Source organism: Lissotriton helveticus, chromosome 3_1 (genome assembly GCF_964261635.1).
Source record: "Lissotriton helveticus chromosome 3_1, aLisHel1.1, whole genome shotgun sequence".
In the NCBI taxonomy this organism is placed as follows: Eukaryota; Metazoa; Chordata; class Amphibia; order Caudata; family Salamandridae; genus Lissotriton; species Lissotriton helveticus.
In genome coordinates, this window is record NC_136061.1 from 695,232,109 (window position 1) to 695,258,958 (window position 26,850).

General features: G+C 45.8%; 1 protein-coding gene across 1 annotated transcript; it reads left to right on the forward strand.

Moving 5' to 3' along the window:
- Positions 1-14,126: 14,126 nt before the first annotated feature.
- On the forward strand, positions 14,127-17,664 carry LOC144824718 (zinc finger BED domain-containing protein 6-like). The gene is made up of 2 exons (XM_078683737.1): positions 14,127-17,320; positions 17,597-17,664. The coding sequence occupies exon 1, from the start codon at positions 14,212-14,214 to the stop codon at positions 16,990-16,992; it is 2,781 nt and encodes a 926-aa protein (XP_078539863.1). The 5' UTR covers positions 14,127-14,211; the 3' UTR covers positions 16,993-17,320; positions 17,597-17,664.
- The last annotated feature ends 9,186 nt before the right edge of the window (positions 17,665-26,850 follow it).

Sequence of the window (26,850 nt, forward strand, 5' to 3'; positions counted from 1 at the left end):
GCTGACCCCCATGGAATACTCTTTAAATCCTAAGGTTGTGTTTCCCCAGACCAAACCCTCTTAAAATATACTACACCAGAATGGATGACCTATGATTCCTACACCTTGTAATCCTCATTGGCTTATGTGACATTCCCTGTAGACTGATTTACATACTTGCATGATTCATTGTCTCTGTAAGTGTGTGCGTGGTGTAAAGTACTGACACACACTACATTGATATGAGCAGCGTTATACAACAAATTAAATGCATATGAGAGAGGGGATATGTAAACATGAGGGGCGCTGGTGGAGGGTGCCAGTGAGGGAATCCGAGGAGGAGGTAGTGGGAGGGGCTATGGAGCGATGAGGGGCACTGTTGGAGGATGACAGTGAGGGAATCCGAGGAAGAGGTCATGGGGTGGAGGGGGAAGCTAGGGAGAGATGAGGGGCACTGGTAGAGGGTGGTAGTGAGGGAGTCTAAGGAGGAGGTCATGAGGGGGATGGGCTACAGAGAGATGAGGGGCGCTGGTGGAGGGTGGCAGTGAGGGAATCCGAAGAGGAGGTCATGGGGTGGAGGAAACTAGGGAGAGATGAGGGGCACCGGTGGATGGTGGTATTGAGGGAGTCTGATGAGGAGGTCATGAGGGGGAGGGGCTACAGAGAGACGAGGGGCACTGGGGGAGGGTGGCAGTGAGGGAATCCGAGGAGGAGGTCATAAAGGGGAGGGGCTATGGGGAGATGAGGGGCACTTGTGGCGTGTGGCAGTGAGGGGATCCGAGGAAGAGGTCAATAGGGGGGCATGGACGGATGAGGTACACTGTTGGAAGGTGGTAGTAAAGGTATTTATGGAGAAAGAGGTTTTTGGTGCAGCTCCAAAAAAGACTTTTGCATCAGCGCTGAAGCCGGCCCTGTCATGGCCTTTCTGTTTTTGTTTATTTAATTAGCAGTCGGGCCATAAGGGCCACTGTGGAACATACTTTAAAGTGCGTGCTAATTATATTTATTGCTCTATTCAATGTTTTAAGTATGAAGGTGATTTTACTAATGTTTTTACCGGGAGATGGTGCCTGACATGGGGCGGGGCCCAAGGTCATCTTTGAGATAAGGTGCACTGGAGAGGAATAGTGGCTAATCAAGCTTGTAAGGGAGTGCGTTGAAGAGTCCGTAGTCAGGTGGAGGTAGTAATGAAGAGGGATTCTCCCTGAAGGCTCACACAGAGGCGGCCAGAGAAGTGTCACTTGCCTGATACTCCCACCTCAGAAACCTCCTCTTCCCATCAAAGGAACATTACATAGAAAAAACACTTTTTGTGAATGATAACATTAAAAAGAGATTTGAAAAAAGTGAGTTTTACTGGGCCTTGTAAGACTAAGAAGAGGTAAAGGAGGGCCCTGAAGCAGGCCTGCCTAGACATATATGCGACAAATCGAGCCCGCAGTGGCCCACCCAAATGCGTCCTTGGCCCACCCAATTAAAAATTCCTGGAGCCGGGCTTGAAGGACAGCATGTTTAGGATGCGGTGGGGCCCTAAATAGCCTGGGTGACAATGTCAATGCACCTACTGCACTATTGCTACCAAAGCGTCTGCCTCCCGTTCAGCTCTCAGCCACCTGTTCTACTTATAGGTCGTGTCGTAACCAAGGACCTTTTGGATGTTGGAGTAGAAATGGCTGCTGTAATCCTGCCAATATCAGAACGACTACTTTGTGTTTGGAAAGAGCACTCTCTAGAGACCATGGGGCACAGGTTGGCACTTTATAAATACTTCCGATAAAATAAAATAAATACAGCAATGTGCCATTTTGCTCACAATCGTGTTCTGCAGTTACATAATCCAAAAATAAGAAGGGCCACTGGAATTATGCTATTGTACGGTCGTGGTGAATTTTGCATTTGCCACGTTTAATCATCTGCTAAATAATCTACAATTTTAACCCCCAAAAATAGTTTTTTGCTGAAACGGTTCCAAAAGTTACCTAAAATGAAGTGACACGTGTTGCTGAGCAGTGGAAGGCCCTTTGCAAAGGTTCACTGGTCACATTTATGTTGCTCATTGTTGAATGGAAGTATTATACTGGTACAATTGAGGTACAACCAATGTCTAGACAGTCTTAACACGCGTAGAAAAGACAAAATTGGACAGTAACAGAAGCACAAAATGTGTCACATTAAGCCGCACAATTTGCCCTTTCTTGCCTCATAATTTACTCAACCCTGCCCCATGAATGGGCCCTCCCCAGCGGCATACATAATTCCAGTGGCCCTGACTATCAGCCAGAAATCAGTCTATAGACAGTTAGAGAACAATGTATATTTGTGGCATTTGTTGGCTGCATAACACAAAGGACAGGATTGGCATGGTGGACTTCAAACACACACAGACTGACTAGTCAGGGTTCCCAGCACACTTGCATGGACAGCTGTACATCAGTCCGCTGGGCCTGTACAATCATGATGGGTGAATTTCAGCCAGTCTTGGTTTGGAAATCCATACAACTGAGGATGGTGGTATGTGTAGTGCCATATTTATTATAGAAAGCAGGGAACTGCAAGACTCAGTATCCTTAGCAGAGTGCTTTAAAAAAAAGACAAGCGTTGGCAAAGCCAATAATTGGTAAAGCCAATTGGTTTCGCCTTTGGGACTCATCAGCTTTATCAATGTTTTTTAGTGATGCTGTATGGCAAACTCGATGCTGTGCAGCATGGCTAAAGAAGTAAAAGAAAAAAATCTAGGACACAGCTGCCTGCGTAATTTTGTAAGTGTGACCATGTATGCAAGCCTACAATAGGACACAGGTGAGGAATTATTGAATTTACAGTTGTTTACACTGAAATGTATGTACTTTTATGTATTTTTTAGATATGCGAAAAAAGTTTGGTGATGATGATGACACAAGTGTGTCATATTTAAAGAACCAAGTTAGAGGTAAATATAAAGAAAAAACATACAAAAGTGTTTTATTACAGCGGGGGAAGCAACATGAGGGGCATTGGTGGGGTGGAGGAAGACAAATGGATGAGAGCATTGTGGAGCTCGGGAGAAAAGCAAAAGGTTAGAGAGAGCATAGTGGAGCTGGGAGTAAGAACAGAGGTGAGAAAGCAACAGAAGGAGGGAAAAGCACACAGGGTAGCGCATCATTTAGGGGGTGGTGGAGAAGCACACGGGGGAGCGCATCACTTGGAGTGGGGAGGAAGCACACTGGCGGCAGAGAACAACAAGGAACATGGAGGGAGGAAGTGAAGCACATTAGGACGACAGCTGGAAAACACATGCAGACTTATGGAGTGTTTAATACTAAAGAAAAAGGCAGTACACAAGTAAAATTCAAGAGGAAGGGCCATACACAGGATGGACACGGCAGGCCACATATAGGAAGAAAGCAAATGAGAGTGACTGTAAAGCCCACGAATGCTTAACAATGGGCGGGCTGCTAGCACGTCTATGTTTTTGGAAAACCCACAATTTTTATTTCACAACCAAACAGCTGCCCTGTCTGGTAGGCTAGACCTAAAAACTGGACTGGATTGAAGTCCCACTCATAACGTGTCTCCTTTGATGAAGCACATGGGTAGGTGGTGATGTTCATGATCCAACGAGCTCCAGGTGGCTCGACTCATGCGTATTATTCCTTAGTGATGAGCATAACAAGGGGGTCACGAAAGGGTTAATCACTAACAGAGCACGGTAAGAAACCGTTTCAATAAGCATTGCCCTTTGCACCCCACTTTTAAAAATGTGTCGCTGACCCATTATTCCGTCTTTGTGAGTGAAGTGCTGTCACTGTGGATAAAATATTTTTTTTTAGCAGGATCTGGAATCGAGGAACTCTGCAGCAGAAGAGTCAGAGCTATGTGTATCAGCCACACTTTGCCCTGCTCGTATTTATCTCAATGATGGCTCGTGCAGATGTAGTTAAGTGACGATGAGCATCATGCATAAACTATATGTTATGCTAGAGAACCAAGGCTAAATAGCTGCATACATACAACTACTTGAGCATGCTCGTTTCATATTGCACATTGATAATCACTGTCTTCCATGTCACGCAAAACCTAACGCTGACACGTTCGTGCATTTCTTGTAGGCCTGATACGTGCAGCCTGCCTCTCTCGCGCTCTGTGTCGCTCTTCCCTCCTCCCCTCCCCATCCCCCTTCCCTTTGTGTCTGACTGTTCACTGACACCGTTGACAAGGCTGACACCACCAATCAGCTTCTACTCAGCAAGGTCACTGCCGAGACTTGACTCGTGATTGGCTGCCAGGCCCCAGTCTGTTATTACTGTCTGATTTGATCGGAGGCAGGGGGTGGTCTCCAATCAAACAGAGAAAAGGTCCTGGAGAAGGTAATTAAATCCTGTCAGAGGCAATTATCGCTTCCAGGGCACGACTCCGGCAGTGAATGCAGATGATCTGAGGCTGTGTTCTTGCAGAAATCTAAGAAGGCTTCTGGCACAGATCAGCGAGACATTAAAGAAAGCAGCAGGCTTTTCTCAAAAACACAATGGCGCGCTGTAATTTAAGCCTTGCTGCAAATGCTGTTTTCCAGAATAGTTTATTTTTGGAATCCATTCACGATTAATCACAAATATGCCTTTGTGACTCACACTCTTTAAACAATTAATACGAACATTACTTTTTTTCTTTAAACGGTGACCTTGCGAAGCGAGAGCATGGCCCTGCTCTTCTCTAAAGAGTGCCGAGGGAAAACCGCTATTTCCGATGTTTAAAGAAGCAACAGCCTCGTTCGTCCTTCTAAAGAGGCGGCCTAAGCTTGTTCATTTACTTTTTACAGACGTGCCTATAAAGCTGTAGTGTTCTGAAATAAGAATGGCATCAAACCTCTTCATCATTTTCCCCATCACCAACTCATAAGTTGCATGATCAGAGCCTTAAAATCATGCACTGAGATGTATCTGGACTGTCTTTAAGACGATTTCCATAAGTCTTCCAACGAACTTCACCAACTTAGTGATAAGAGAAGGCTATCTAGCATGAACTAATGTGCTTGTAGAATTGGGGTTATCTTGAATACTTTTGTCCACAATGACCTTTGTATATAATGATGATACATTTTAAAGAGTACGAATCTTAATGGGCTAATGCAGCAGGTGTGTAGAACTCTGTGCATCCTGCATTTCAAGTGTTTGCATAACAATAACATCTCACCCTTCCATCCTCCCAAAATCATTCGATAAAGTGGGTACCACTAAATAGGATAACATTACAGCTGTTAACAGCTCTTAAAAATGTAGACGAGTTAGCCCTATATAAAAGGCAACTCTAATGCCACAAACCTGTGATCAGCATACTTGCCAAGTGTCCTCTTGTGGCGAGTGACATCCATTTTGTTTTAGCTAACAGCACATTGCTTTTTATGACTTACTCACTTCATACGTATGGTTTTACGTGTTCTAGAATCAAAGCGCTGTTGCTAAAATGTTGTACCGTGCCACTTATAACATGAGGCCCCTTACAAACTACAAAGTGCAGCAAGATAATTGCATATTGGCAATACACGTTAACATATTATTGAACAGTCCTTCAATAAATTATTGAGTTTAATGAATGCAATGACAATGAGCCAATACCACAACTACCAAAATGCAGTAGGTAACTGAATTGGATGTACACCATTCTGCTGTGTTCCACTTCTATGATCTTCATAGCCAAGGAAAGGAGTTGTCAGTGGCCTAAGGACTGGTGTGGGAGCAGGGTGTCTTCCTGACAATTTATTTCACCGAGGTGAGGGGACATCACCTGAAGTCTTCACTTTCTGCTGGAGTGGGTGAGAGCCTGCCTCATGCAGACGGGCTGTACATGAAGAGAAGCCTAGGGTGTTCCTGGCATCAGGAACGCATAGAGAAGGCTGACTACCCTAGAGAGTAAAGCCAGGAGTGACCAGTGTCATGATGGTGTCTCCTGCTCTCTCTCTTCGGCTCCTGTGGTGAAATGCACTTAACAAGCACTGGAACCATTGTGTCACCAGGCAACCATTGTGGGCCCACAGGCTTGTTGTGCACGGCCATCTCTTGAGGAGAGGAGCAATTTCTGTGTTCAAGTGAATACCGATCGGCCTGGGAGACTCCATTTCCTGAAGAGACATCACTACTGAGGAATAAGCCCAGTGGCCACAACAAAATTGCCTTAATCCCCATCTTCAGTCGGCGGAAGGTCCACAACCTTCAAAGATATTGTGCTGCCAAGCAAGACCAGCCATGACGATCTTGACCACTGAATCCTCTTCTGATGGGAAACTGTGCTGAGGTCCTGGCAGTGAGGAGTTGCCGGTATGGAGACTGAAAGGCCAGAACATGGGCTATGCCTACTACACAATGCAATCTGCAACACCATCAAACAGGCAGATTGGGGATTATTGTGTGAACAGAACAAGGGAACACAAACACACCGAGGAATCTAGCAGCCTTGAGAATTTCTGCTCTTGGGTTGAGAACTACTGAACTGAGTTGGGCATCAAAACGTTAGGGGTAAACATTAGGTAATCTGTAGCTGTGCCAAGTTAGTTCATGCCTATAGTCTCAGTATATCGGAGGCTGTAGACATTAGATTTTCAGAGTGGGGAGAGTACCAACTTGAAGCTTGTAGTGCTGACTGTAGATCGTAAACAGATTACTACACTCATTGAAATTCCTATTGAACTGTCTAGTATTTAGTTGTTCTGTGTGATTTAATGTACTTTCTTTTTACATATTAGATAAGCATTGTGCAGGACATCATGTTACTGCGTCTGTTGGTTGAAAATTAATTTCTGAGCTCCTTTTGTCCCTGACTATCTCCATGAGAAGCAGTGGCAAAGCAGGGGTATCATGGGACCCACTGTGAGCAGAAAAAAGGGACCAACTTGACCCTAGATCTAAAGATGTTTGAACAGATGTATCCGTCGACATCTGTCCAAACATCTTTAGATCTCATTGTCCTTGAATCATCAAGCAATTCTAGTTTGGACTAGAGATACTGGAAACATATATTGTTTGGACCTGTAAAATGTCTCCTTTTCCATGCAAAAGTTCTTCACGTCCATGTACATATACTCAGTCACCATCCTTCACCTGAACACTTTACTCACTGTAAATTTATGTCACGTGCACCGTTTCGCCTTTTGAAAAATCAGACAGCCATCATTTCTAGTTTTTGATTATTTGCATTGTTTTCATAACGCCAAAAAATTGATCTTGTTTATGTGTTCCATGTGCATCAAAGATACATTGATATCACACATATTTTGAATTGTAAAGACATTTTCTTACCCAACAGAACCAATTGTTGTTTACGAGTTGCTTTAATTTGGGTATTTTCAATGGCACATTTTTCATTTTGCAGCGTTTTGGCTAGATTTTAAGGTACCTTACAGCATTTTCAATTGTAAGCCATTTTCACCAGCACAGTTTGCATTTCGCAGCATTTTGGCTGGATAGTAAGGTACTTTACAGCCTTTTTAATTACAATCCTCTTAAGGGTTCAAGTGTATTCTAGATTTAAGCATATCCCTAGTGCTCCTTTGCTTGGTGAAGATTGGAAAGAGAACTAGTCCTTGAGTGAAGAGTGGACACTGGACAATCCATTCAGTATCAACACCCAGAGTTATAGCATTTCTCCACCGCAAGCATTTTTGTGAGCTGGGTCGGAACTTTCCTTAAAATGGCTGGAATGGAAGGCTGATTTCACTAATTACATCGATGCTGTGAATGAATCAGGAAAGATGGATCTAGACCAGAAGGAAAGGATTTTACTACATTTCTTAGGGCCAGCTTGGTTGAAAGTGTATAACTAAATGACCAGATTATTGGTTTCTAGTGATATGAATGTGAATGACGTAGCACTGCTGAATTGACATAATTACTTTGCTCCTAAAGTTTGCATAGGCATAACAAGGTTTAAGTTTTTCCATAGAAAAAAGAGTAAGGCAGAATCAGTAGACAATTACATTTCAGAGTTTAAAAAAAATTAGCATTGGATTGTACATTTAGTAATTTGTATGATGACTTGATTAGAAATCAAGTTGCCATGCACTCATGCAATCCAGCAATTCAGGAGCGACTCTGGGTGAATGGTGACGCATTTTAGGAGGAAGTCCTCACCATCGTACGCAAGGCATAGATTTCAAGTAGATGTGCAGTTGCTCTCAAACAAGATGCCCAAGTATCTGAGGTTGTAGGAAAGGTGAATACATGTGTGGATAAGAAAGTTGTTTCAAAATGTAGTCACCACAAAGCTAAAACCAAACACCAAGCAAGATGTTAAATGTTAAAGATGTGGAAATTCTGATTACTCGGCGTACAGTGAAAATTGTCCAGCGGCCAAACAAAAATGCAGTCATTTTGGCATTTGAGGGCACTATGCGAAAGTTTGTAGGAAAAGTAAAGCTTGCGTTAAATACGTGTGTGATCTGGGCGTGGGTATTGACAGAGGTGGTGATGATGAGTTTGGCAATACTTCAGCCAGTATCCTTGTCATGAATGTAAAGAACAATCTTGTGTTAAATATCAATGGTGATTTATAGAAAAGCAAACCAGAGTTTTCGATGGAGATTGGTGGGGTGAAAATCTAACTTTTTGCTGATTCTGGTTCACCGGACACAATTATCAATGATGAACTATGGAAAACGTTCTTTGTGCAGAAAGTGTGTGAACAATTATTGAAGCCTGACATACATCCTGAGGGTTTCAGCCAGGAAAAGATTGATATGTTGAGTTACAGATGGTTTACTTTCAAATTTAAAAATAGGAAAACAAGAGGAAAGTTTTATGTTGTCAGATTTGATTAACCTGTATTGGGATGGTTCGATCAGAAAATGTTGCATATTATACTGGATTTTAATAGTTAGGAGCACGTTTTAGTGGTTGATGAAGGCATGACTGTAGGTAACAGGATGTAAAAAAGAAAATTCCTTCTGTGTTCAGCAAACAGCCAGGTAATCTGCAGGGATTTGAGCACAAGATTATTCTAAAAGACAATGCAATTCCTAAGGTGCATTAAAGTTGCAATATACCTGTTAGAAATGGGGTTTCTAGTTGACTAGGGTATGCACCTTAGCCAGGCAGACCCCACCACTCTAGTCAGGGCAAGGGAGTTACACGCTGAAGGTAACCTCTGCTCACCCCATTGGTAGCTTGGCAGAGCAGTCAGGTTTATCCCAGAGTCAATGTGTAAAGCGTTTGCGCAACACACACACACAGCAGTGACACACCAGGCACACTAGAAAAGAAACTCCATACGAGGTTACATAAAAATAGCCTTTGTATTATTCATAAAAACACATTAGAACATAATCACATATATTAAACTGTGTCACCAGGCACTTGTCATGACTTAACAGGGATTACATAAATCACCAGGCCAATGGGCCACAGTCATAGAAAGATTACAGTTAGGGTGACTAGTAACTACTGGTAGGAACTGTTCTGAGCACATCACATTAGGCATACATTTAATCAGCTGTGCCCTTTAGTAGACACTTGCAGCCAGGCACACATTATGGGTACATCAAACCCACCTTAGGCCGACTCGACATCATCAATAGTATGTGACAATCCAGTAGTCCCAAGGTACCAGGAACCCTCCTGGTCATGCTGGTACTTCCCCGCAGGGGTGACAGTGATCCCCTTGACCTATCCCAGCACGAGGCCTTCAAACTAGCCCCTAGATGCAGACGGGAGTGCCGTAAACTTTGGGCCAGCACGATGAGGGCAGACACCCGGCACCCGGCTGCGCGGAATGCAAATGAAAGCAAAACAATTCCCCCGCAGGTCCACAACGGGACCTCAGCACTCAGACACGGACCGAACTGCAGATGTGGCAGCCCATCCGGAGCCCTGCTGGGCTCGCGATGGCTGTAGGGAATGTGCCCATAGGTGGCCTCACCTCTTTGCGGAGCGATGTCTCCGCTCTCATGGGCTTGCTGGTCAGGGAACACCCGGGCCCTCATGCCTGTCTCGGGGCGGGAGGCGCTGCTTCCTCCTGTTGGGCATGCCCGTCAGTTTCCTCTTTCTCGTGTGAACCCCGCCCACAACCAGGCTCGGACGTTGCCTGGCTTCCAGAGGCTCCATGTCCCGCTTTCTGGCCGGGACTTCCTTGCAGTGGCTGACAACAGATGAAAAGGGGGTGGGGGAAGACAGCGCTTTCAACCTCTAGCTCTCCCCCAAGCAAAAGGGACCAGTCAGCATGGAACACGCAATGAGTGCCCCACCACCACAGCGCTCACCATGCTCTTTTGTTAAGTCACCAAAGGAGGCTCTACATGCTCTTTCCCCCCAGTGAAAGACGGGAGAAGGGGAAAGTGCTCTCCAGACCCAGCACAGTGCTCCACAAGTCCTTTCAGCCACCAAGCAGGCAGCAGGTCAGTCCCAAGTGGCACTTCCTCCTGGCACACTGAAGTCCTATGCAGTGTTCTCTTCAGTTCTGTTCCAGTTTAAAAGACATGGGGTCACAGCCCCAATATTTATAGTGACAATGTCTTTGTTTTCCCCTGGCACAGGGCTCTTGGGCCCAGCCCAAACCTCTTGTGGGGGCACTTTACAATTATCTTTACAAGTGCACAGCAGCCTCCATTGTTAGTGTAAGCCTTTGCCCAAGACACACCACGAGGCGGAGCTATCATTGTAGAAGGCAGGCACAGCCTTACTGAGGTGCAGGTGCCACTCCTCCCACCACTCAAAATACAGGCCAGGCCTATTTAGGTGCCAGGAAAACCCCTCCAGATACTCTAAATTCAGCCAAGGTCTATTCAGCCTAGCGCCGAGTCACCCAGGCAGGGCAGGACACACCTTAACTCATGCACATTCCCTCTCTCCTGTCAGTAAAGAACCAGATCCAGAAGGTCAATACACACCAGGCAGGCCCATAGACACACAGCACGCAGGAATGCCCACTTCTAAAAGTGCCATTTCTAAAATAGTAATAATAAATCAGCTTTCCCCAATAAGCAGAATTTATCGCTATTATTCCAAACATACCAAACTTGATCACGCTACTCTCAGATCAGGAATTACCACTGAAGCACATATCAGGGAATCCCCACTGCATCCCTGTGAGAGGGCAGCCTCACAGCAGTGAGAAACCAAATAGGCTGTTTCTCACTACCAGGACAAGCCACACAGTTAAGGCACATGTCCTACCTGTTACTACACTGCACCCTGCACATAGGGCTAGTTGGGGCCTACCTTGGTGGTGACTGATGTGTAGTAAAAGGGGAGTTGAGGCGTGGCAACCACTTTATGTGCCATTTCACAGTGGCAGTTAACTGCATGAGACAGGTTTGAAAGGCTACTTTTGTGGGTGGCACAAACAGCGCTGCAAGCACACAAGTAGCATTTACTTTACAGGCCCTGGGTGTATGAAACACCACTGTACAAGTGACTTACAGGTAAATTAAATATGCCAAACAGGTGTAGACCAATCTTATCAAGGTTACCATAGAGAGCACATGCACTTTAGCACTGTACAGCAGTGATAAAGTGCCCAAAGTCATAAAACCACCAACAACAGCTCAGAAAAGATACAGGAGAAAGGCAAAACGTTCTGGGATGAGCCTGCAAAAAGGGCCAAATCCAACAATACCTGTTTTGGTGAGAGATAAGGTTGCTAAAGAATTAGACAAGTTGGCTGTTCAAGTAATTGAGCCCATAGAGACCTCTGACTGGATATTAAGCATGGGCGTAAAATCCGTTACGCTCGCGGATTTTTCGTATTTTCGGAGAATCCGCAATCCGCGAACTCTCGCGGATGCGGCGAGAATACGCAAAATCCGCGCGAAGCGGATTTTTTGTTTGTGTTCGCACTGCTCGCGCTGCTCGCGGTCCGCGGCGCGGGCAGGAACAATCTCGCACTAGCGAAAGTACAAAAATTACTTAGTAAAGGAAGTGGCCCAGTCTCCAACTTCCTGTTCCTGTCCAGCAAGCTCCTCCCATAGGGGTGGGGTGAAGGAAGTGCCCCAGTCTCCAACTTCCTGTTCCTGTCCAGCAAGCTCCTCCATTTCCTGGCCACTTTTCGATCATTCTTGACTGGGAAGGATTACTTTTTGTGGTTGCTGCTGGATATTTGGATTTGAGGCTTTTTGGATTACTTTTGGATTCGAATTTTGATTTCACAAAGAAGTAAGTTGATGTTGTTTGTTTGTGGTGATTTTTGTGTGTGTTGTTTTTTTTCGACTTTTTTGGGGGGAAAATCTGCAAGTTCGCGAGCTGAGGATGTTTTTGCTTGTGTTCGCACTGCTCGTGTCCCGCGCAGCAACAATCTCGCACTCGCGAAATTGTAAAAATTACAATTCTGCTGCACATGAATTGAAAACCACCAGGCTTATTTATGGGTGCATGGATGATACAACTGTTTTGTTGAAATTATTTTTGTTAACATGATTCTGGCCAGGGCATGGATGACATTGGATTGTGCTGATTTTTGTGTGTTTTAGGACTTTTTGGGGTGGTGTTGGGGGCTTGCTATGGGGGTGGGGGCCATTTTATTGTCTGGTCCCGTGTGGGTGGGGGTCTAGGGGCCATTTGTAAGTTGTGTGCTTTGTGCCATAGGCCTGCACCCACTGTGCTCTGATGTCATCCATTATGCCCAGGGGGGCCCAGAATCGGTCTGTTCGCGGATTTTGTGGGTTTTTGCCACGTTCGCGCCATGAAGCAACAATCTCGCACTCGCGAAATTGTAAAAAATGCAATTTTGCACCGGAAAACCACCAGCAGGCAGCATAAGCCTTCTGAAAATGGATGGATGGCATTGGATTGTGGTGATTTGATTTGTGTTGTGTGTTTTCACTTTTTGGAGTAGGGGTTGGGTGCTGGCTATGTTGGTGGTGGCCATTTTGAGGCATGGTCCTGGCCATGTGGATGGGGGGGTCAAGCGGCCATTTTGAAGGCAGGCAGTGAGCTTTGAGACATAGGCCTACACCCATTGTGCCTTGCTTTCACCCATTGTGCCCAGGCGGAGTCAGGGGTACATGAAAGCACAACCCTCTGTGTGTGTGCTCTCTTGGATCAATTTTAAATTCCTGTTTCCCAAAAATTTAGCAAATCCTAATTTTGAAAATTCCATATTGTGTGGTGTGCATGTGTGTATTCATAAATGCCTACTTGCTAACTGTTTATTCAAGCGCTACATATGCAACATTTATATTTACTGATGTTCCTCTGTCTTCGTTTGCGTTTAGGTGCACAAAACTACGCATCATCATCGTTGAGCATCAGTGCCAGGAAGAAGTGCTGCTGCGGCCTGTTGTTCCCACATCTGAAGAAGATGGCTCCAAAAAGAGGTGCCCGTAGGTCCTCTTCCAAGAAAGATGTCTCTACTAAGGAGAAGAAGAAGCAAGTGGCACCACTTACCAAGGCGACTGGTTGCTCAACCAAGACATTTTTTGGGCAACAACAACCAAAAAAACAAAGGCCCACCATGAGTGCTGCACAGGTAGCCTGTTTAGTTGTTGAATCACCAACGACCAGTGATGTTGGATCATCGCAAGAAAGTAGCAGCACGCCATCAACACAGGTTTTAACTCATCTCACAAGTACTATTCAACAACCAAAGCCGCAACAACAACTGCATGGGCTACTAGTACAAGCAGAAGTACATGCGCAAGGAGCTGTCCGAGAAGGAGCTGTCCGAGAAGGAGCTGTCCGAGAAGGAGCTGTCCGAGAAGGAGCTGTCCGAGAAGGAGCTGTCCGAGAAGGAGAAGGCCGAGAAGGAGCTGTCCGAGAAGGAGCTGTCCGAGAAGGAGCTGTCCGAGAAGGAGAAGGCCGAGAAGGAGAAGGCCGAGAAGGAGCTGTCCGAGAAGGAGAAGGCCGAGAAGGAGAAGGCCGAGAAGGAGAAGGCCGAGAAGGAGAAGGCCGAGAAGGAGAAGGCCGAGAAGGAGAAGGCCGAGAAGGAGAGGTCCATGGAGACTTGCAAGTAGAGGTCAGTGAAGATGGCCATGGAGCGGTGCAAGTGCCCACAATGGTTGTTCTTCCAGAAGTAGGGGCACAGGAGGAAATTGACTTTGGAGCCGGGGTATCATGTCAGGAAGACGAAGCCACTCCTCCTGATGATTCATTTTCTCCCAGCTCCCCAGCAAGGAAAAGATCAAGGAGGGTGTGTAGAAGTTCCTCTTCAAGCCCCGCTCCATCAGATGATCTGGATCTAGATTGGCAACCATCTCCGACGTCTGAGAGGGAGGCACACCATGAGCTGCGAAAGGTATCAAATGTTAAAAGGAAGGGCCCCGGAAAGCTCATACTTATGGATCCGAACGTCGGACTTGATGAAGTGGTGCATTCTGATGTTGTTGAAGAGGATGACAGCAATGACCTAGTCATCACACATGTCAGTCCAGCCACACCGGCCATGCAGCAGACAGACATTTACACCCTATCCCGACGTCATGCTGAGCGTGACCCTGGCGACGTGCCACTGGTAGCACCACCAACGCAGTCAAGTAGTACCACAAGTTCAACAAAACCTACAGCTCCCATATTTTCTCCCCGGAGGGGGACTCCATCCAGCTCGACTCCCTCAAGTAAGGTTGCTGCAATAATTGCACAACCCAGTAGATGTCTGCAAGGCTCATCCACCACTGCTTCATCTGGCATTGGCAGCAGTATCACCTCGTGCGGCAAAACCAGAAGTTTCCAGTCCCCAGTTTGGAACTTTTTTAGTGTCCATGAAAAATATGATAACATAGCCGTTTGTTGCATTTGTAAGACTAGCGTTAGCCGTGGTAAGACTGGTACCAACTATGGAACCGGAGGCCAGATAGGTCATCTTGAAAGAAAGCACGCTGTCGAATGGTTTCCGCACCTAGCAAACGTCAAGGGAAAGCGATCCCAAAGGGCAAGTGGCCAAAATATACCCATAGTAGGTGTTTCATCTGAAGATGATGGGGAGGTAGAAGAAGCGTCAGACATGTGTCCGGTTGCACCCAGTACCCCTTGCAGCACCACACCCTCCGTAACACATAGCAGGCACACTGAGAGTCTGGGAGACACACCAATGCGGAAAATGTCAACACTGATCAGAAGTGGGTCGAAGAAGGCATCAGCATCATCCCGTAAATTTGTCCAGCGCACCATTTCAGCCATGTTCTCCTCAGATGCGCAATTTCAACGCAACCACCCAACTGTACGCCTCTATAACACTAAGCTGGCAAAAATGCTAGCGGTGGACCTTCTCCCTTTTTCGTTTGTCGAAGGTGTGGGTTTCCTTGAACTCGTGGCAACATTGGCCCCTAAATGGAAGGTTCCTAGCCGGTACTATTTTGCCAGGGTTGCTGTTCCAGCACTACACAAAGAGGTGCTTGAGTTGGTGGGGGCAGCTTTGCAGAAGAGTGCTGTTCACACTATACACCTGACAACAGACATGTGGACCAGTTGCGCAGCCACTGATTACATGTGCATCACTGCACACTGGGTCTCTTTTTCAGGGGTTATTAAACAGATAAATGCAGGTGGTGACTTGGTCGAGATTTTTAAGGGTGCTCGTAAACATGCAACATTAGCCATGTTTGGCATGGAGAAAAGTCATACTGCAGTCAACATTTTGGCTGACTTTAACAAAAAGGTCTTGCAATGGCTGCGCCCAAGACATTGCAAGGTTGGTTATGTTTCTACAGATAATGGCAGCAATGTAGTTAGGGCCATGGCGGACGGTTTCTATTTCAGAGTGCCGTGTTTGGCGCACTGTATCAACCTTGTTGTGCAAAATTTTTTGAAAAAAGAACTTGCAGTCGACAAAACACTGACCATCTGCAGAAGAATATGCACACATTTCAACCATTCTTTTAAGGCCCGGAAGGAGCTGAGGCGCAAGCAAAATGAACGTAGAATGCCAGCGAAAGCACTTATCCAGGAGGTGGCAACACGTTGGAACTCAACCTTCTACATGCTTGAGCGTCTGCATGAGCTGTTTCCAGTAGTCAATGAGTATTTCTACAACCTGGGTGGTGATACGACAGGAATGATACTAGCGGTGGAGCAATGGCAGCTAGTTAAAAGCCTGACAGACATGCTTCGGCCTTTTGAGGTCTTCACGCGTGACGTGAGCAGGGAGGACTGTTCTTTGAGCAAAGCTATCCCACTGTTGCTGAAGCTCGAGCACCAAGTCAAGGTGGTGTCTTCACAATTAAAGGACGTTGGAAAGAACGAAGCACATGAGTTGGCGCAGAGATTATTACAACGCCTAGTTAGCAATGAACGGCTTGTAAATATCAAGAAACAACAGCACTACATTTGTGCTACTATTCTGGATCCACGTTACAAAAAGCCATTGTTTGGCAAAGTAATAATTCCTTTTGAAACATCGGATGTTACAGAGTACAAAGGTTGGCTAGCTCAGTCAGCCATTCGTTTTGAAATAGAACGGAAGGAAACTGTAGGAGAAGACAGTACTACTAGTGAATCAGCAGGCGATCAGGCGTCCCAAAAAAGCACTTCACCATCTGTGCCTGTGGCAGAAGTGAGTGATTTTTCCTCTGAGCCGTTAACCACACCAGCAACCGTATCATCTCCACCAGGCGCATGCGATATGTCTGAAGCGAGTTGGCTAACTCAGCTAGGGTTTCCTGGTCCTAGAAAGGACACAGAAGTGCAAAGTACAGGAATCCGGGAGGACATTCTTTCAATGGTGCAGGCCTATCTGGATGACTCAACAGAGGTCAATATTACTGAGGACCCATTGGCGTATTGGCATGGGAAAAGAAAAATATGGCGAGAGCTCACCAACCTGGCTATCAATTACTTGTCTTGCCCACTCGCAAGCGTGTCTTCAGAACGTGTTTTTAGTTCTGCTGGTGGCATTGTGACTTCCAAAAGGTCCCGCCTCTTGCCCGCAAATGTGGAGCGGCTCACCTTGATAAAGATGAACCAGCACTTCATACCACCAGATTACAGAGTACGAGAATGCACGCAGGAAGAAGAGGACACCGCCCTACCCGAGGAAAGTTCTCCTCAGTTACCAGAAGTAACCCCGACTGATGAGTTAGCAGAGTATGAGGACGAGTTCTGCTTCCCTGACAGCGAGTTCTGAAAATGACTCAATCATTCATTAATTGTAAATAGTCCTCCTTATTCACTTTTATTCCTGTGTGTCTGCCTTTCTTTAGCAAGTGCTTCATCACATTCCCAACAAAACTGTAATCAACCAATAAAACAACAAGCCCATCAACAGAACTATCTTGATTTTGATGCCGCAGCATTCCTCAGGTTCACAACAGTTAGTTGACAAGAACTCAGTCCTGGTCGTCTATCCTGAGTCCTCCTCCTCCAGACTCACCCTATCCATTACCCATAATGCTGATGCCTGGATTCTGCACAATGAAGAAATGAAGGAGCCAGCCCTCAAACACAAATTACAGGTAAGATAAGCTTTTGTATGGGAGGTAGTATAATGGAGTATTCGGAGAGGCGAGAGAGTGACAGTGGTACTAGCAGCAAAGTCCTAGGGCTCTTGAATTAACAAACTCTGTGACAGGCATTTACTTAGGAAAACATTTGGCCTATTGCACGTGAACGTGTAGGCGTTATATTGCTCGCTTGCCTGTCTCAGGGGTGCTGTCTCTGGGGCTTCTAGGTTTTAGGGTTGTGTCAGCACCGCTACCACATTTCTAATGTTGATTGTTTTTGTTTTGCAGAAAATCCACGCCGGGAAACTCCAGTTGTGGCCCTGCTGCAGAACGCGTTAGGACTCTGTGAATTCCAGGTGGAGCCAGCCCTCAAACACAAATTACAGGTAAGATAAGCTTTTGTATGGGAGGTAGTATAATGGAGTATTCGGAGAGGCGAGAGAGTGACAGTGGTACTAGCAGCAAAGTCCTAGGGCTCTTGAATTAACAAACTCTGTGACAGGCATTTACTTAGGAAAACATTTGGCCTATTGCACGTGAACGTGTAGGCGTTATATTGCTCGCTTGCCTGTCTCAGGGGTGCTGTCTCTGGGGCTTCTAGGTTTTAGGGTTGTGTCAGCACCGCTACCACATTTCTAATGTTGATTGTTTTTGTTTTGCAGAAAATCCACGCCGGGAAACTCCAGTTGTGGCCCTGCTGCAGAACGCGTTAGGACTCTGTGAATTCCAGGTGGAGCCAGCCCTCAAACACAAATTACAGGTAAGATAAGCTTTTGTATGGGAGGTAGTATAATGGAGTATTCGGAGAGGCGAGAGAGTGACAGTGGTACTAGCAGCAAAGTCCTAGGGCTCTTGAATTAACAAACTCTGTGACAGGCATTTACTTAGGAAAACATTTGGCCTATTGCACGTGAACGTGTAGGCGTTATATTGCTCGCTTGCCTGTCTCAGGGGTGCTGTCTCTGGGGCTTCTAGGTTTTAGGGTTGTGTCAGCACCGCTACCACATTTCTAATGTTGATTGTTTTTGTTTTGCAGAAAATCCACGCCGGGAAACTCCAGTTGTGGCCCTGCTGCAGAACGCGTTAGGACTCTGTGAATTCCAGGTGGAGCCAGCCCTCAAACACAAATTACAGGTAAGATAAGCTTTTGGATGGGAGGTAGTATAATGGAGTATTCGGAGAGGCGAGAGAGTGACAGTGGTACTAGCAGCAAAGTCCTAGGGCTCTTGAATTAACAAACTATGTGACAGGCATTTACTTAGGAAAACATTTGGCCTATTGCACGTGAACCAACACGATGACAGTGTTCAGTTAAATGAAATTACTGCAAAACCACCACCCACCCAGCTCAAAAGTAGTAAAAAAACAGGTATGCTCAGATAAAGTTTGAAAAAGTATATTTATATCCCTAACAAAATAATCTCCCGCAAGACCCTCCCTAACCCCAACAAATAGTCCTCAAAAGTCCCCAAAAAACCCAACTCCCAATTCCCACCCCCCAAAAGTCTCAAAAAAAGGGGCAAGGGACACTCTAGGGATGCAAGCTGGTAAGTTTGGCCTCCAGGGCATCATGCTTTAGGGCCAGGGCATCATATTTTTCTTGGAGGATGGCTTGCTCTAGGCGGAGGCCCTCCACCACATTTTGAAATTTGTGCCATTTCTGGACCTCCGCCTCTAGGTCTGACACTCTGCGGAGTGCACGGCGCAAGCGACCTTTAACAGTGCTGCGAGGTGCAGCTTTTGCTGCTCGGCGGTGGCGTCTTCCGGCACGGCTCCGGTTCGCTGGAGCACTGTGCTTACCGGCAGAACGTGGGGTAACAGAGGAGGATGTAGACGATGTTAAGTTGGATGCACTGGAGTGCGTGTCATCCCCCTCGAGTTCCACCAGTCGCCGATATTCCGCAACAGTTGCTTCCAGCCTCCGTTGCCGGGCCAGTACAGCCAGCATACTCCTCGTTGGTTTGGAGGTTTTAGTATTGCCAACTATATGAAGAAAGAAAGACATAATCTGTAAGCAATGCTCTTTAGGAATATGATTAACACAAAATGATTCAGCAGGAAGTTGTGTCACAGTACAACTAGCAACTAGCCAGGGCAGTACAAAACTATTCAGGCCAGTATCATGGGCGTCCGCAGGGAGGGGCGCTTGAATCACCATTTCCCTTCCCACAACTCTCTTGTATCCTTGGTTTGGTGCTCTTTCATATGAAAGAGATGTGGCAGAAGTGAGTGATTTTTCCTCTGAGCCGTTAACCACACCAGCAACCGTATCATCTGCACCAGGCCCAGGCGATATGTCTGTTTCCCTCCCTCTCTCTCTCTCTCTCTCTCTCTCTCTCTCTCTCTCTGTCTCCCTCTTTCTGTCTCCCTTTGTCTCCCTCTACCTCGCTGTCTCTCTCTCTCTGTCTCCCTCCCTCACCCTCCCTCTGGCTCCCTCCCTCTCTCTCTCTCTCTCCTTCTGTCTTCCTCTCTCTCTGTCTCTGCCTCTATCTGTCTTTCGGTCCCAGCCTGCTGTAATTACCATATTGTAATTTGTCACTGGGCCACCACTGGATACACATCATATCCTATCTAAGAGTCAGATAGTACCATGATCCAGCTTACCTGTACTCGCCACCGCCACTGTCTCCTTCCTCACAGTCTGTACTTCTTCTTGGTCCGACTCCTCTAGCGCCGCCTCCTCCCCAGATTGACCCTCGGACTCCGAGTCAATGATGACCACATCCGAGCTGGCCCCGCCACCAGATGTTCCACCTACAAAGTAGATTTAAGAATGTTAGATTACACCACTCCACTAGTATTTGGTCTATGAATGAAAAAATGTGAAAACAACTGAAAAAGTAATTGACTGTCTACTCTAGTCTAAAGTAAATGTCCCTCCTTCCAGGGAAAGCTGTTGTCTTGCTTAATTTTTTTGTCACAATTGTTGAATGCTTGCTTAATTTTAACACACATTATTTTTCTCTGAACAGACAGAAACTGGACTTCTAAGGACAAGAGGAACATCAACTTGAAACCAGGTGAAAGCTCGGCTCGACCACAAGAAATTTCTACCAATCCAGTACTCATCAACTCTGCACCAAGCACTTTTCCATTTCCAACTAACTTTATTTTAATATATGTGTTTACTTAAACTTTTAATAAAGCTTTTAAACTTGAATTGACTCTGTAGTTTTTCCTCCAGAGAGTCCAGACTAGAGTGACTGAGCGAAAAGTTTTGCAATTTTTGGAAGGAGGAATCTGTGCTGCTGACACTACCAGGTTTATTTATACAGTGTGCCAAACACGCCACTCTGAAATATTATTACTCTGGTCTTTGGTGTCCATAGTTCGGTTTGTGGAGAAGTGTCCCTGCAACAGTAGTATTATGGATTTTGCTCCTATCTAAACACTATTTCGAAACAATTAAATTAGGAATGCTTGGACAACAATAGGTCCTCTATATTTAAATGAAAACTTACTGGGGCCAGCAAAGGAGCACTCGCCGCCCTGGCCTGCATCCTCCTCCTTTGGAGCCACTGCTGCATCCTCCTTTTCCGCCCGCTTGCCCCTGGGCGGACCTGACGTACAACATGAAAGAAATAACAGAAAACATTGATGATTGCTGCTTGCCGATGTCCTTGTCAACCAAATCAAACATTTAGAAAGAACAAGAACCTACTATTTCAGCCAAAAAGAGGGCTACAATGGAAGGACTGCACCTGAGCCTCTACTCTAGGGGCAGATTTACAAGCCCCTTGCAGCTCTTCTGCTCCATTCTTGCGTCAATTTTGTGACGCAGCGCCACAAGAGAGGCGCCATGGTCTGGCGTATATTAACAACGTGACGCATATGGGAGATGCATCCCATTCTAAAACCCTGCGCCATTAGGGAGCATTCCATCGCAAGGGATGGCGTTCCTGCGCAGGAACGCATGCTAAAAGTGGCTATGGGGAATATATAAAATTTCAATCAGTCATTTAGGACAATGATGCGTCACTGAAACCCTGCGCCTGCATGAAGCAGACTTACGGCTTGACGCAGCATTGCTGGAGCTGCGCCATCGTTGCAACGCAACTCCATCAAAGAGCCGCCTTTACGGCACCGATGCGTAACGCTTCGGTGACGTTTTGGGACCATGGTGTGCCGCATTGTAAATACGGCGCACCATGGGTGGTGCTGCCGTGCCACACACTTTGCAGGGATGCGCAGGTAATTGCTAATCTGACACTTACGGGCATACTTACGAGTTCTGAGCTGGACACCTCCAGATGTGCACCAGAACAAATACGTAACGCAAAACTAACCTTGCGTCACGGCAGATGCGCCGCTATTACAATGCGGCAAACCCTGGCGCAAGGGTAGGCAGATGCGTAACGCATCTCGTGACGAAATAGGGGCGCATCTCTAGAGTCGCTTCGTGGGCGCAATGCAACTATAGCAGTGCTCAGGGCTGCCCAATACTCTACATACCGCATCAGTCCTTACGCCTGCTTCAAGCAAGCAGGCATAAAGAATTGACATAGCAGCGTCGCGGAAGTGCCTGCGCTAAATCTTGTAGATTTTACGCAGGCACTTTTGCGAGGCACACATCTGCCTGACCGGCACCACCCACCCCCCACTCCCCCCCTGCGTGGGAACGCACCCATTGAGGTGCAGGCCCAGGCATTCACGTGGCGCATCTCCTTAGAGATGCATCACGTAACGTTGTACATGACTCGCAGGGATGCGCCACGTTTACGTCGCTGTGCGTCAGGTAAGGCAGTGTAAACGTGGAACAAGGGGCTTGTAAATCTGCCCCTTTGTGTCTAGCATTACGCAGTTCTGTAAAATACACTCATACTCAGCCCAATTAAATGAACACAAAATAGATAACAAATAAGCAGTGGCACCGGCACAGAGAAGGAGAACAGTGCACCTGAAATGCACAGAAGATTTTGAAATATTAATGAAAAAATTGCTACTACTACTCACCAAGACCGGGGACCTCCACTCCCAGCACGTCTAGCAGGTCACGCTCTCGGTCAAGGATGTCGGTCCAGCGGTGGGTGACCTGATTGTAGGTGCGCTGGACCCCCGTGATCTTAAAAAGGGCCCGGCACACCTGCCCCCACCGCTTCCGTCGCTCCTGGCTGTTGGTGTAACCAGCAGCAATCCTGCCGCCTGCCGCGATGGTCCTGGGGAGACGGCGCTGCACGTAAAAAACAAGTGCGCCCACCTCCTCAGGGCTGAAAATCTCCCGGGGCACCACCATTTCCGCCCTCAATCGACCACACGGGAGCCGGGCACGGGCTGCGGTGCCCGTCTTGGGCAGCTTGACTGCTGTCTTCACCATGTTCTGGGCAGGTAAGGAGATAAAATGAAAAAGAATAAGAGTAGAGAAGAAGGAAAGTAAAAGTTTAAAAAAGTAGTTCAAAAGTAAACAAAAATAGCCTAAAACACAAAAATATAGATCTAGAAAAATACAGGGATAGAAAATAAGTTAAATAGATCAAAAAAATAGTAAAACAAGCAAAGGATGGCAGAGATATAGAGAGGATAGAAACACCATACCCAGACACATAGGAATGAATGAAAAACAAGATGGCGGCCCGATCACGTGCGCGTAAGTAAGTTCGCACGCGATTTCTCTCGCGAACTCGTGCGAACTTGTATTCGCAAGGCGCGAGTCGGGCGAGATTACACTTAGCGGGCGGAAACGGAAATACGTCACGCAAACAAAATGGCGGCGCCCATACTCAACCTTGAGGTAACTCGCACGAGTTCGCGGCCTCCACGGGCCAGTTCGCACTACGACGCGCCCCGCGAATAGGGCGAAATTACCGAAAAACGAGTTTTGCAAAAGCAAAACGAACGAGCAGGTGCAAAAGTTCGAGCTCATCATTTGTAACCATTTACCTGTAGTGCTTCCTGAAGGGGCCCTCCAGAATCCGGTTGCCTACTTGCAACTATTGTGTGACCCTGCTCTGACAGTCACAGAATAGTTACAAGTATGCCATTGCATCCTGTTAAAAAAAATTATTTACTTTGCATTTGCAACAAAAAGGAAAGGGAGCAGACAAGCAGGTGCCAGCCTTCATTAATGTCAGTTGGGGCAGGGCAGGTGTTGTTGTTTGCAAAACTTAAGGCACTTAGCAGGTGTTTGTTCACTCAGTGGTCAATCAGAGGGTGTTGTGATGACACTGAGGGTGGCATGGGTGTGCCAGCCAGAGGGTGGCATGGGTGAACCAGAGTGCCAGTGTTGACAGATGATGGCAGTGCTTTGCTTTGCCCCAATAATGTACACTGGTGAACTAGAGGGTGATGTGATGACACAGAGGGTGACATGGGTGAGCCAGAGGGTGGCATGGGTGACCAAAGAGAGTGCCAGTGGTGACAGAGGGTGGCAGTGATGAAGAAAGCTTAGCAAACAGGCTGGGCACGTAGAAACAACAAGTTCGCTAAACTGGCGACCCGACAAGTAAGTTCGCAATTTGCGAAATAGTACAAAACCCTCGCGAACTTGCAGAAACCCGTGCGAACATACACACCCCCAAAAAATCCGCTAATCCGCGAGAATTCGCGGATTTCGCGTATTTTCGCAATCCGCGAATACGCAAATCCGCAAATTCGCGGATTGCGAATCCGCAAAATCCGCCCATGCTTACTGGATATCTCCCTTAGTGATCACCAAAAGTAGCAACCGCAAAATAAGGTTATGTGTGGACTTGCGCCACCTAAATTGGAATATAGTTATAGACAGATTTACCTCTCCTAAAATAAATGAAATGACCACTTGTTTGAAAGATGTAAGATCATTCTCTACAATAGACCTGTCCTCTGCTTTCCACCAGGTTTCCTTGTTGCCAAAGTCCATAAAATGTAACCTCTTTCATCACCCCTTTTTTGTTGCTTTCATTTAAGGCGCATGTGTTTTGGATTGGCATTGACTGCTGCTATTTTTCAGTGCTTAATGATCCAACTATTTAGTAAAGAACAGGGGATTGCTTTCTTTCAAGATAACATCTTGGTATTCGGCTGTAGTAAATATGACCATAAGACTTGATTATTGAAGATTTTGATGATTTTGGAACAAAGGGTCTACCATAGAGCATTTTAAATGTAAATTCGAAGTCCAAGTGTTACCTATTAGGGACATGTTCTTGATGAGCTGGGATTAACCCAAACCCACTTTAGTGACTGCCATTGAGAATGGGTCTATACTCACTAGTAAGGAGGATATAAGATCATTTCTAGAGATGAGTGATGCAAAATATGTTCCTACTTTTGCAGACAAAACAAATGATAGTCACAATTTGCTTAAGAAGGATCACAGGTTTTCTTGGTCTCCGGACTGTGACAATGATTTCCAAATCATCAAAATGGTAACATCCTTGAGAAGTTTTGACCCTTCAGTGAATAGTACCATTTCTACTGATGCTAGCAATAAGTGTTTAGGGGCAGTTTTGACCCAGAAGGACTCCAAAGGTAAAGAAAATAAAATTGCATATGTGTCCAGGTTTTTGACATCCTGTGAGGAGAAATACCCGATTATTGCAAGGGAGGTGTTATCTTGCACATGGGCCTTGGAGCATTTCAAATCATTCATTTGGGGGAAGGTATGTACAATTCGATGCGACCACAAACCCTTATATAAAATTCTAACAACTGAAGGTTCAGCAACTGCTTCATCCAGACTGGGCAGAATTTCAATGTGCATGCAGTATTTTATATACAAATTGGTTTACGCTCCTGGTAAAAATAATGTTGTGGTGGATTTCCTTACGAGAATGCCGGTCATGCTAGAAAAATGTGAAAATTAAATGTGGAATGGGACCCCAGTGGCTTTGATACACAGTTAGGTTTATCTGCCATGAGAATGAATGGAATACGGAATACCTGAAGGATTAGGCTCTACAGAAAGTACTATTGTATGTGATGAACTGGTGGCCGAGAAAGAAGTCAGTTAACACATTGGTCAGACCACCTACTGGATACATCACCATCAGGATTCAGAGCAAATCACAGCACTAAGGCCACGCTGAATGCCGCTACAGATGACAATAGAACACTCCTCGATTATGGAGAAACGATGGCCCTGATCCTTCTCAACCTCTCCGCTGCCTTCAACACCATCTCCCACAGCACCCTCATCAACAGACTCTACAACATAGGCATACAGCAAGATGCCCTCAAGTGGATCACCTCCTTCCAGAATGCACACAGAGCATCCGACTGCCTCCCTTCACCTCCGCACCCAAAGACATCCTATGCGGTGTACCACGAGGATCATCCCTCCGCCCCACCCTGTTAAACATCTACATGAAACCCCTCACAGACATCATCAGATCCCACAAACTCAACATAATCTCAGGTGCAGACACTCAATTGATCCTCTTGCTCAACGAGTACCCCTCCAACACAAGAATCAACTTCTGCAACACCATGACCAACATAAGCGAATGGTTGAGAGACAACTGCCTCCAGCTCAACTCCGACAAAACTGAGATACTTATCTTCGGGAAGAACACCTCAGCATGGAACCACAGCTGGTATCCTGCGGAACTCCGACCCACACCCCACTGACCAACCATGCATGCAACCTCTGCAACATTCTGGACAGCCAACTGACCATGAAAAGCCAAGTTAATTTGATTCAAATCAAATATAGCTTTATTCGGTTGGGACAGACAACCATAAAAGCACACATTTAATACAGAACAATAAAAACAGTTTGTTATATGACCGTTTCCCTGGTAATAATATAATACGTATCATTGGCAAAATACAATAACATTTTTGTAACTACAAGACTACATCATACTAAACAAGAAGTATAAAGTGCGATGTGCTTAATGTAAACAAATATATCTTAGCAGCTAGACAGCTATATGACATCTTAGTAAACATTATATATATAGTGCGATGTGCTAAATGTAAACAGTTGGCACTTAGCAGCTATATAATTACAACAAGAAGAAAAGTGCAGTGTGCTCAATGTAAATAATAGACTCATTGCACCTTGATAGTTAGATATAGTATAGTCTATAATGTAAAATCCTACATTTATTAGTATATTAATATGGCCCATCCTTATTATAACTTTTTAAAAGAATAAAATACTGTTTAAAATACCATACTCTTTCTGGCCTGCCTTAATAGAACTAAGTATAAAAGAAGCTGTAAAGAAACAGATCTCCGGTTCTTCCAGAGCCATCAATAAGGACACAGCAGCTTTGATGGTCTTAGCCTCATGTTTTAAAAAAAGTGGTTTAAGATACATGATTCTGAATGCCAAAAACAGTTTAGCTATAAGTAAAAAGTGTGTGGTACTCTGCTTAGAATGGCCATCGCACGGGCATGGAGAGGAAGAGTGCTTTTTCATAATAGGAAACGCAATTAAGTGGTGCACTAAACCAAGCCGCATTCTGGTTAAAACAAATCGGTGGGAGCTTCTAGTGACAAATTTTAAATATCCTTGGAGACCCGTTGTAACACTATACATATGATAGAATTGGTATGTATCTTGGTTCTTAATGGTTTCATGCCTATTATTAATCCTATGGGCCAGGAAAGTACCTTTC